The sequence below is a fragment of the Parasteatoda tepidariorum genome, chromosome 11 (genome assembly GCF_982258835.1).
Source record: "Parasteatoda tepidariorum strain Cologne lab strain chromosome 11, Ptep-v5.0, whole genome shotgun sequence".
Taxonomy (NCBI): Eukaryota; Metazoa; Arthropoda; class Arachnida; order Araneae; family Theridiidae; genus Parasteatoda; species Parasteatoda tepidariorum.
This window is the reverse complement of record NC_141765.1, coordinates 60755707-60768993: the sequence shown is the minus strand read 5'-3', so window position 1 is coordinate 60768993 and position 13287 is coordinate 60755707. Positions and strand designations below refer to the sequence as shown.

Sequence of the window (13287 nt, the reverse complement as noted above, 5' to 3'; positions counted from 1 at the left end):
AGCAAGCGTAAAATTATATATTTTTTTCTTAACATTTTTTCTTTAATAATTTCTAATTTGCTGATTGTTGGCACAAAGATTTTGAGAAGTTTTTAAAAATTAGAAATAATTCATGTTTTGCCTAAATGTAAATATTTTGTTTTCTAAAATTACATTCTTCATTTAAAGTGTTAATGAAGTGGTTTTGTTATATTATAAAAATTAAGAAATTCCACTATTTTATCTTTTTTACTTTTAACATCTTATTTTTTGTGAAATGCTTAGTGTATATAATTATTTTTACAAACACAATTGTATTTTTGTAGCTGTACTGTTTATGTATTAAAATACATCAATTGAAAATTGCATTTTACTATTTATGCATTTTTTCTCTATAATTACTTCCATCACTCACATAAACGAACTATAAATGGTAAAAATGAAAATACTGCTTTACATTGACATTCTTTATTTGTTATTGAATGATATGGCAGAATTTTAACCCTAATCATAGTACTTTGATATATTTTCAGCAATTTTCATAAGGCCATAGTTGCTTTCTTAGAGTTTAAAAGCCACAATCCTATTAGTCCGGTGTGGGAAATAGGTATATGGGTGATTCTTTGGAAGCATGACAATTCGGAACAAAAAAATTATTCATATTTAAAATCTTCAAAATAATCTAAATTTTTTTTTGTGTATATTTATTTAGTTACATTTTTTCTATCTTACATACAGCAGTGTAGTTTATTGACATTTGCTCAAGAAAAAAAATATAATAGAAATTCACCAAATTTTGAATGCCAGGAAAATGACATATTATATATAAGTTAAAAAAACAGTCATTTTAAGCTAATAGTAAGTAACTTAACTTAAGCCTTTGCATTAGATGGATCATGAATTGCTTAACTTAATTCTTTTATCCACTGTAGAAAAAATCATAAATGTTTTTCTTGCTGATATGTGCAGAATAAAATTGTTTATAATAATCATTGATTAAATAAAAAAAAAAAACATTGATTACATTCAAGCATATTACAATCTTACATAAACTTGATATTAGGTTAACATTTGCTTTCTCTCTTTACATTAAACTATTTTAAAAAAATTTCTGGTAACTGTTTCAATGTCCTGGCATTCGTAAGCCAGGATAATGACAATTTGCCATTATATAGCATTTAACCTTACTTTAATTTAATATTTTGGCCTAAGATGTTTACATTCCGCAGAAAACAACAGGATTTCGTGAAATAACTCAGGTAACTCGATGTCGTTTATGTTATTAATGATTTCAAGAAGACAGGAAAATGACAACATAAGAACCTACTCACCTTGAAAATTTTTTGAAATAGGTTTTGAACCAGAAAGTTGATTCTTTATTCATGCAATAAGACATGTTCAGATAGGATGGTATTCTAATGAATCTATTAACATAAGATATTGATTGCTGACGCTATCTATTTTGGTTATAAATCTCTAAGTAAAACTAGCCAGGAAAATGAGATTTTCTTGTGACAAACAAATTATTAACAGAAAAAATTATTTTCAACAAAGTTTTTATTAATAATACCCTCTGCATATATTCTAGAAATGCTTACAATGGTTGAGATAAAAAAAAAATTAGATATCGAAAAATTTTTGGGAAGTTTTGAAGCTAGTTATTATATATAATTTTGCAATTTGTATATATTGTTTGTGACATACAGGGAAAATGAAATTTTGAAATTCAATTAAATTTTTTTAATATACGAAACAGTCAATTCTAGTACAAGGTCATTTTAAAATATTAACAGCAATGCTATCTATTAAACTTCAAAAAAAAAAAAAGAAGTCATTTTAGTAGTATGGTATTAGATCTTGGAGCAAGGGACTGTAAATTGTCGTATTTTGTAAGAATCACCCATGTGTTAAAAAACATCTACTTTCTCCTTTTAAGTTGAAATAATTTATTTAATATTTTTAGAGACATTTACTGGGATTGGGTAAGCATATTTATATCAGTTTTAGAAACTGATAAAAAATTTAATGTTTACAAACTATCTGGTCAACTTTTAAAGCTTGTTAGTTTAAGCTCTTGATGAACTTTCTTCTAATATCAATATCATTAAAAACTGCCAGAAACTATTAGTTTTAGTTCAAAATGGTAGAGGGACCTCTGAAGAATAGATCTACAGAGAAATTTAAGAATAGATTTCAAAATTCTATTTATTATGAATTGTTTTCTGAGGTGGAGTAAAGTGGGTATATGGTTAGGTTTAACTAAGTGTTATATGATAGGGATATTTTTTGCTTCTGTGTTAGCTTTTGAAAGTGTCTAATGCTCTATTTTATAATGAAATAGCTAAAAAAATAATTTACTTGTTTGTTTATAACTCTACGCCATAATTTTAACACAGAAAACATTACTTTTAAATTCTATTTTTTAAAAAGAATAATGATAGGAAATGACAACATAACAGACATAATACACAATTTAAAAAAAAATCCAAAATAGCATAACGGTACTGCTTATTAAGTATATTTAAAGATATAGATGAGTTGGGAAAGAAACAATCATGGAAAAGAAACAATTTTCTTGAAACAACTAAATTGAATAAAAATGTATGTCTGCTATAAATAGTGAAAACACTTTAAATTACCACTATAGATATTAAGTTTAACATTCTCAATTATATTTCAAAGAAATCAAAAACTGATACAGTTTTCTTGCTTTTTGAAAATTGTGTAGAGTTCAACAAAATATACTGCATCCGAAGTGAAACCTAATTTTGATAGACATAAATATTAACTCTTTAATTTAAAATTACGAAGAAAAAAAAATTTTTTTTAGCTTTTATTTTTTTTAAATGTAATCATGATACATCTATTTAAGAGCATTTTCATTCATAAAACAATATTTACATGTGTTTGTTAGTGAAATATATAGAAATTTTAGAACTATTCAAACTTTATCCCACTCTGGGGTAAAGTGGGTATATCAAAACATGTTCTTTGAAATGCATTACTGTGAGAAAACAATTAAACAAAATAAATAAGTTATGTTTCATATTTAATTTATATAAATCCAATGTATTTAAAAAGGATAAAAGTTTTCAGTAAAATGAATTTAATGGTTTGGTTTTAGAGTCTTAGTTAAAAAAAAGCTTGATTTTATGCCCATTTTACCCCACCTGACCCTACTTTGGAGAAATATTGTATTATGAATTTGGTTTCATATATTAGAAACTCTAATAATATTAATAAAAATTTCAAAATAATATAAGAACAATAGAAACTTTTTAGTTCTATTGTAGTTCAAATTTATTTCAATCTTATTGCATGAGTAAAAATTTATAGTAGCTTTATATATATATATTTTTTATTTGACATGTGACTAGCATTTTTATCATGTTTTGATGTCCATAAATTTATTATAAGTTTGTACTATTTAATAAAAAAGCATTTCAACTAATAAAGTTGTTAATATTTTTCTTAGTTATTTGCATCTCTTCTTACAAGTGTAACTAATTTCCTTATAAGTAAATTGTTTTTCTCTCTTAAAATTTAAGTCTCATTCAAAAGTTTTCTACCTCCCTTCTTTATTTTATCCTCCTTTTTTCTATTCTATCAATAAAGGTGTTTGCTCCTGTTTACAGAGTCCAGCTAACTAAAGAGTTATAAATTCAAATTATTTGATAATTATAAATAAATTGGATTTTTTCTAATCAGTTAAAGGAATTTATAAGTTATAACCCTTATATCAGAGATATAACTCCACTCATCTAATGATAATTGTATTTCAGAATTAATTGCTAACTTTCTATTCAAGCTTTTATTATTTTTCAGCAATTAATTCATAAACAGTAATATTATGGAAACAGTTTACAGTTAGTGGATATTTTAATAAAATTTAGGAGTTTTGTGTATTAAAGACTACAGGTTTGTGCAGTAATTAGGCCTTAGAGATTCATTTCTAATTTTGCAAAATTTTAAAACTGTATAGATCTTTTTTCCTTTAAGCCTTCAAGGACTAAACTATACTTCAGTTATATTGGTTGATGATATGTATACATCATATAATTATAAGTCACGTATAATGCATGTCAACAGAATTATATTTTTTAATAAGTCAAATTTTTTTATTTGTTATTTTGCAAGAACTTTTTGAACTATTAGTTTCTCATTTTGGTTAATAGTTAAAAAAATTATGCAAATAGAAGAGAATTTTGTGTAACATTAAATTTAATTTTCTTCTATTATTTTTGTATCTTTTGCTAAAGAAATATCGATGCACTCACCAGGCGAGAATTTAATGTTTTTTTTAGGGTGTAAAATATAAAAGATAATTTCATTAAATAAGTGAAGTTATTATTTCCCATCTGTAATTATCCATGTGTATGCAAATTCTATAATGTTATTAACAAAATGAAGTTCAAAAATTATTTTCAAAGGTGTATCTCAAAACATAAAAATACTGTTTATGTAATCAAATTACAACCACCCTTTTCACAAAACTTCTGGTGCCATATTTTTAAAATTGTTATTATTTCCTATCTGTAATTATCCATGTGTATGCAAATTCTATAATGTTATTAACAAAATGAGGTTCAAAAATTATTTTCAAAGGTGCATCTCAAAACATAAAGATACTGTTTATGTAATCAAATTACAACCACTCTCTTCACAAAACTTCTGGTGCCATATTTTTAAAATTGCGATTACTATAGTTCAATGTTTTTTGAAAATACTGAATCCAAAGTCATCATAAAATTGTATGTTAATAGAAACTTTATTTTTTGTTGCAATATCATTGATAAATTTTCAGTAATATAAACTAAATAAGATGAAGGTTTTTAAACCCTCCAAGTTGAAAAACTTTAAAACTTATGTATGAAGCAATTTGATCACTGTATCTGAAGTTATTCAGTGAAAAATTATTTTTTTGTAGTTTAAATTTGCATTATATTTATTAAAGGGTGTATTAAGGGAATTAGTTAGATTCTGTTTTTCCCATCTCTAATTTTAGTTTATAGAGAATTATACAAATACTAATTCTCTATTTATTGAGTCAATAATTATTATTTTTGAATACTTTTTTGTTTTATTCAATTGAAATGTCTTTTATAGAGCTTAGTTACTAAATTTCAATTTTAGAATTTTTTAAACATTGTGGAACTTTGCCAAAGCTACTGTAGTAATTTTAGATATCCTTTAACAATTAAAACTTAGTAACTTAGGTCAAGTAACCATAGGTCAACCATAGGTCAAGTTTTGATAATGCAATGCAAGCAAACAATGTTCTAAAATAATAATTGCTTAATAAATTGGGGACTGGTATTCATATAATTTTTCATAGGTTAACATGAGAGAGGAGAAAAACAGAATCTTAATCAAAGATATCCCCAAAAGAATATGTATCTGAAAACATTCCAGTGTTTTGCTTGGTACCACACATTAACTGAGAATTGGTGGTTTTAGATTTTAAATGCAGGTTCTTGAGATATTTTTGATTTTGTATCAATCAAATACAGCCAAAGTACCTTTATTATCCTTTCTTCTTCTGGCATCAGAGGCAACTCATCTGTTAATGTACATGGTCATGTGATTGCCTAAATAATTAACTTAAACTGATGCTAATAGATGCATAGAATTTCTTCCTTTCTAGTGAAAGAAGAAGTTAAATGGGAAAAAATATTTATTTATTTTTTGTCTGGGCGTTATTTAATATCCTGAACAGGCTATGTAACAAATGAAATGGTGTAGTTGATTAATGGGCCATTACCTACTTTTGAGTTGAATTTTCAAGTTAATTTAAATCCTAAATCAATAAAACTGCAATAAAGAAGAGTTGAAATGTAAATGAAAATAAAAACAAAACTGCGAAACTCTCTTGAAGAAAATTAATATTTACTGACTTTTTGAAGAAAAAAATAATAATGGAGCAACATATTTAAATATTATTTTCTTACCATTAAATAGTAAAACACAAGTAAAAAAAAATCAAGTACATAGTTGAAAACTCTAAGGTCTTGTTATTCAACAAAAACCTAGTATTTGACTTTCTCGGTTTCGAAATTTGGTGAAAGTTTGAATCTATAAAATAATGCCAAAAAAGGAAAGAAAGAAAATTGAATTGTAGCTATATGTTCATAAACTTTTATATAAAATGTCAAAAGAGTTGCTAAGGTATTCATTGAAAATTTTAAAAAATTATTGCAATAGGTATTTTGACTTGTTAGCTGCATAAAAAGGTAGTTTTTTTGTTAATTCTTTTAAGGCGTCATTTGGTTGTTGCAGAAAAAATAATTGCATCTATTTTAACCTATCAGCTGACCGGCCTGTGCAGGGGTCAGGGAACTGACCTTGCATCAGAAAGGTTTTGGGTTCGAATCCCGGACAAGGCATGAATGTTCTTTCATTCTCTGTACTATCTGTTCTTACTGTGGGAGCAACGTTGGCCCACCTAATATGGTGCCTCTGGAACAGTGGTCAGCAAATCTGCCCTTCAGATGGCAGTATGACGTAGGCCATTCTCCAGGCGGGCATTAGAAGAAAAAAAAAATTTCAAACCTATCATATACCTTATATAGTTATTTTATTATACCTTATATTGGTTATTTTTAAAGTGAGCTACAACTATTGTACATATACATTTTTATAACCTTATATAACATAGAGATGATTGTGCTTCCGAAAAAATCTGGATTTCCGGATTTTTCGCTTACCACGATTCGGAAGTTTCCGGCTATCCAAGGTCAAGAAGTTTCAAGAAATCATCGATCACATTTATGTTTAAAAATTCTTGTATATTTTATTTAAAAATATTAGAACTAGAATTTATACTTGGCATCTTTTTCATTTGTAAATATTTTTTCTGGCAGAATAAATGTGATTAGAAATAAAAGTAAACTTATAAATAATTATTCATTTAAATGATGCTGCAAATAATTTCTTTAGAATTTCATGTTTTGAAAATATCAATGATTTAAATTTATAAAGACATTAATTTTCTTGAAATGCGTCATTAATGATTTTACTCAAGAAATTTTCAGGATTTTTAAACTGGGCTCACAATCACCCCTGAAACATACTCTGGGAATTGACCCTCTTTACTTTATTGTGTCATATCACAAATTAAACTTTTTTTTTGATATTGTAACTGAGTATTAAATCCTTTTGATCTAAGATACTCAAAACCTCATTTAAATGACAATTTTTTTAAGCCAAAAATTGTTTTTGTTAATGATATTTAAAAAAATTTCTACACAAGTCACTGTTGGCTTTCCGAACTCATTTTGTAAGTATTTAATTTTGTTCCTTTGTATGCTTTTGGTAGTGATAATTAATGTGTTTTATTTAAATTTGTAGAATTGAGATTCATTTCAAGCTTATTTGATATTCATTGTAAAGTTTTTTTTTTTGCTAATGTCGCTTGTTTAACCTAAAAACTTTTCTGTTCATTCTCAAATCAATTAATTAGCTTGCAATTAAAGGTTTTGCTGAAGGACACCTTCAAGGGAAGAAAGTCAGCTATAAATTATAATTTATTTTTATACATTAAATTTTTTTATTTATTTTAGGTAGCTAAAAACTTTACATTTGTGGGGATATATGTTCATTTTGAAAAGTGCGCAAAATAAAAAGCGGACCTATCTCAATAACTTTTGGTCTAATGATCGGATCTTCACATTCTATGACCCAATCTTAAAGGTTTTAGAGGGTGACATCAAATATTTTAATTAATCATTGCAGACGATATTTTAAGTTACGAATTCAGACACAACAACGTACTTTTTCTGAATAAACATACCTTTATTTCGACGGATTTGGCTTTCTGACTCCCAAAATATTGGAGGTAACCGCAATCTGAGAGATATGGTCCCAAAAGTTTAGTCTGGAGATCGGTTCAAAGTTTGATCCCTTAGTGTTAATTTAATTTTTAGCGTATTTCTCCATATCTCAAGAACTTTTTAAGCACATAGAAACATTTTTGCACACAATTTTAAAATTCGTTTATCCAACTTTCATTCCATTCAAAATACAACTTTTAGTAAATATTTATTATTTTTATTATTTTACTTAATAATAGACGAAAAAATTTTGAATTGTAGCGTACATAATTTTTTGCACTATTTTCAAGTACATAATAGCAAAAAATAGCAAAATACAAAATTTGAACCAAGTTGGCCAAATAGTTTCTAAGAAATCGAATTTTTATAAAAGCCATATTTTTAAAATTCGATTTCTTTTGAACTATTCGACCGATTTCGTTCAAACTTCGGGTTTTTTGCCATTTAGAATGAGGTTCTTTAAAATATTGTAAAAAATTGTATACCTTACAATTCAAATTTTTTTGGACTATTATTCAATAACATAATAAAAAATAGTAAATATTTACTAAAAGTTGTATTTTGAATGGAATTATCTTTGGACAAATTTTTTTTTATAATTATGTGCAAAAAATTTTTCTATTCGCTTAAAATGTTCTGGAGGTATGTCAAATTACGCTAAAAATAAAATTAACATTAAAAGGGGTCCAAACTTAGTACCGCTCTCCTGGCCAAAGTATTGTGACGTTATTTCCCAGATTACAGCTACCCCTTATATTTTGGGGTAGCTGCAATCTTACCTTTAACAATTACTACCTTTAACGATCACTACCTACTATGTTACCTTTAACAATTCTTAATTACACATTTTTATTTATTATTACCCCATATATATTGTTAATCCGTCTTAAAAAGGTATGTTTATTCAAAGAAAGTGTGCTTTTGTGTCTGATTTCGTAACTTAAAATATCGCCTACGCTAATTAATTGAATACTTGAGCTTACCCCCTCGAACCATTAAGATTGTGTTCTAGAACGTGAAGATCCGATCATTAGATCAAAAGTTTTCAGGGTGGCTAGTTTATATTTTCTTTGCGCACTATTATTGAATTTACCTGAAGTTAATTTTGAATTTTAATGCTCGGATTGACTAAATATATTTGAATTTTGTTAAAAAAAATTAAAAAAATCAATATAAATTTAAAAAATCAGTAAATAATAAACTAGAACATTCTGAATATTTTGTTCTCTTAACATATGTAATTTAAAAAACTTATTTTTAAAAAAAATCATTATTTTATTACATGTCATTTTATCTCAAAAGGTTTGGTTTTGTAGCAATAAAGAAATCATGAGTATGGATAAAATTATTTTAACATGATTTTTGTAATACACTCATGTCCATAAATTAAGGATAATGAAGTTCAGGCACAGAAAGAGACAGAAGCCAAACAAATTTGACTTATTTGTAAAGTCTATGTATTAAACAAAAGGTAAAGAGCAAAAAAGATGCTATATGTTTGACATAATTAATAAAAATTGCGAGTTTTACTCCCTGGAGCAAATTTCAAAAAGAACCTATTTACAAAAAGCAGTATAACATGGTTAGTATGATGGTTAATACGGAGTATGTCTCCCGGGCGATGCAATACATTCCGTACAACGCCCAGGCATGCTGAGTATCAAATTATCAATCTGATCTTGGGGAATATTACACCACTAATCAAGCAATGCCCTCCGAAAGTCCGGTAGACAGGTAGGAGGGGGTTGACGGGCTGCAATTCGTCGGCCAAGCATATCCCACACATTCTCTTTTGGATTCAAGTCCGGTGAGTATGCTGGCCAATCCATACTGGTGATATCCTCCGATTGAAGACATTCGTCTGCAATGTTTGCACGGTGAGGACGGGCGTTGTCGTCCATAAACAGAAATTCAGCACCCATGGCGCCCCGAAACAAACTTACATGTTGTTCCAGAATGACATCCCTATAGATGTGGCCTGTCATCGTTACACTCTGAACATGCAGGTTAGTTCTGGAACCAAGAATAATTCCTCCCCAAACTAGCCATCCTGCACCACCGTAACGGTGTCGTTCAATGGTGTTGTCTTGGTGGTAACGGGTACCTGGCGGGTACGGGTACCTCTCCATATGAAAGTTCGGCGAGAATCAGACTGCAAACTAAACCTGGACTCGTCGGAAAACATCACACAAGACAACTGTTGCGGTGTCCACAATGCATGCTCTCTACTCCAGGCTAATCGCAGGCGACAGTGAGTTGCGGTAAGTGGAACACATCTGACAGGTCTACGAGCATATAGACCAATGTGCCTTAAGCGTCTGTACACAGTCTGCCTTGAAACTGTCGTACCGGTAGCTGAAGAGACAGGTCTGATGCTGTGCTCCGTCTGTTTCTTTTGGCAGTAACTGCCAAATACCGGTCTTTATTCGGCGTTGTAACTCGGGGGCGACCTGTGCTGTAACCTCAACTCACATTACCATCATCTTGGAATTGTTTCCAAAGCCTGGAGATGACACTCTGGGTGATTCCAAGTTCCTCGGATACTTCCAGCTGGGTACGTCCACATTCGAGTCGCCCGATGATTCTGCCACGTAAAAAATCACCCAAATGCTTCCTTTGTGCCATAACTATGCGGTTATTGCACTGAAAGGCTTTAAAGCGCTTGTGAACAATTTTACTTCTTTGCCACCATTCCTTATATACCCCTCTCTTACACTCTCGTCATTGTGACGTACTACCAGCGTCATCTAGTGGTTTCCTGTAATTTGCATATTCTTCTTCAGGATGTGTGTAATAATTCTACAGGTGAAATTTTAATTTTACAGTTTGATTTCCGTGTGATTCTGAATTATCCTTAATTTATGGACATGAGTGTATTTTAATGAAAGCTTTCTTGCTTGGAATCTTAAAAACATTTTTAAGGATACTATTACTTCCTCTGTGTATTTCGTTGGGCTTGATACAAATGTAGGTAAGTTCTTAAAAAAATTTGTAAAATGAATTGTTTCATCTGGAGAAAAATGTTAGTGACCACCTATGGGTGATGTCTAACACTCAAATACAAAGAATCTTTTCATATTTATTTACAAAACTGAATGTTATATTTAATACAGAAAAAGAATTTATCTTTTAACACTTCATACAATTTTTCACTTTAAACCACGTAACAATATAGAATATAACTGAAGTAGGGGAAAAACATGCTTTCTAATTTTATATTTAAATTCAGATTATTAATCAATATTTACATCTCTGCATTTATACTTTACATGTGTTTGTTTAAAACTTGATATTTTATAATAACATCATTTAATAAACATTTCATAAAATGTGAAAGATTTTTGTATATGGCATAAACCAATCAACTATGAATCCAATTTGATTTTAAAGCAGATCTCTAGATCATACGAATGATAAGTTACTATTTAGTAAGAAATGTATGAAATGTTTTTATATAATGTGACTCTAATTTTGCGTGTAACATAAAATCACTCAAAACCATTTTCTCTATTTTACTTAGATCACAAGATTTTTCTATCTAAGATAAAACAAAACTATGTCATATCATCATGTAACTGGCATGATTTAGAACAATCTACATATGAACTAGTATCTCATTGAGTCATTAACTAAAACAGCATGGTATATCAAAAGGTTTTCTGGACTGGAAACACATATTGAAATATGGTTAAGTTGTTTCTCTCTTTTGTATTCCGAAGACAGTTTGTATAATGTCAACAGTAGTTTAAGTAATGCAGTAAATAAATACTTCCTTAGAAGACTGAAGATGATTTTTTTGGCAGACAGGTTTTGATATCACCTGATTATGAGTGTTAACTATACGGGACAGTAATTAAAATAAAATGAATTGTTTCATTTAGAGTTTGGTCTAATTAAAGACAGTCTTGAACTTGAGGATTGACTGTTTATGCATCCACTATTTTGTGGTGTAGATAAGTCTTCTGCTTCATCAGATCCACTACCTTCAGCTGGTTCTTCAACCAAATACCTGTCTCCTCCATCATTCATGTCTTCTTGAGGTGGTTCTTGTTTTACATGGATTTTTCTTTGTTCACTGAAAAGAGAAATACATTTGTTAAAAAAACTTTTTTGAATTAATCCTCTATTTTAAACTAATACTGAGTTAATTTCTTTTTCCAGTTTCAAATCACTCATTTAAAGGCACTTGTTGCAAAAACACTGAAGCATTATTAGTCTTAATAATACAACCATCGCAATTATTTTACCATTTGAAAGAGATATATAATGGCATACGGTAATTAGTTAGGATCCACTTATGTGAAAATCTGCCTGAAGATAATTACCAGATACAACCAATAACTAGTATTGATAGCACATGTGACTTTTTCTTGTGGGTCATTATTGAGAATATTGTTAAAAAAATCTGTTTTAATTACTCTCTTTGCTGTGTGATTTAGCAGAACTGTGTGAAAGGATCAGATATTCTGTCAATGCCATTGATAATACCAGAATTTAAAGAATCTGGCAGGACCTTAACTGGCGCTTTTGTGCATGCCCAGCAACTAGAGGTTATACATAGAACACCTGCAAAAGCTGTAAATAAAACTTGAAATGTTCTTGTATTTAGTGCAAGGTTCTAATAGCTGGTATTTGTCTTAGTTTTTTTTTTTTTTTTACTTTAGCCTTCTGAAACCTCGGGGGGGGGGGAAGGAATTTAATTATAAATAGCCTTGTATATTTCTAATTCTTTAGTAATGCGTAATATCATCGATGATTTATTTTATTATTTTTTAAAGCATTTTTACATTGTTATATACTGTTAAACATAATTTTTTCAGTTCTTGTGCATTACTTTTTTTTTAAGAAAAATGAATTAATAATTTTATTTCTGATTTAGGCACATTATGCTTTTGGCTAAAAAATCTAAATTTTTTGAAATATAGTTATTAAATAGCTCAATGTATTTGGGTACTATTCACAAGTGAATGAAGTTTGTGATGTATATAGCTAAAAAGTAAATAGGTATTTTATTCAAGTTTGTATTAATGAATATTTTTTTTAAAAACTGTAATCATTATCATCATAGTTGGCTAGACAGCCCAATGTGGGTCAATGCCTTCCTCTGAAGATTTCTTTATAACGACTTCCGATTTATCTTTGATCTCCAATTCTTTTCATTAATTGCAAGGAAACCGAGACTCCACCGAGTCAGCCCATCTCAACCGCAGCCTTCCCCGCTTTCTTGTTCCAGTGGGTTTAAAAATCAATAACTTTTTTATTGTATTGTCATCACTCATTCGAATCACGTGGGCCATCCAGTTCATTCTATTTACTTTTATGTATATAATAATATCGGGTTGTTTAAAAATCTTGTACAGTTCAAAGTTAAATCTCCTTCTTCAGTTATTGTTTTCATTTACACCGCCAAGCACACTCTGCAAAATCTTCCTCTCAAATATTGCGATACAATTTCCCTCCAGTTTTGTCATTGTTCAAT

The 13287-nt window shown here is 28.8% G+C and overlaps 1 protein-coding gene across 10 annotated transcripts in view; it reads right to left on the bottom strand.

Moving 5' to 3' along the window:
- Positions 1–10867: 10867 nt before the first annotated feature.
- Positions 10868–13287, bottom strand: part of LOC107446663 (forkhead box protein P1) — a 238312-nt gene continuing 235892 nt past the window's right edge. For all 10 annotated transcript variants that reach the window (XM_016061360.4, XM_071187439.2, XM_016061362.4 and 7 more), the window contains one exon: positions 10868–11883. In XM_016061360.4, the coding sequence (XP_015916846.1) occupies positions 11682–11883 (202 nt within the window). In that variant the 3' untranslated portion in view covers positions 10868–11681. The remainder of the gene's footprint in view (positions 11884–13287) is intronic.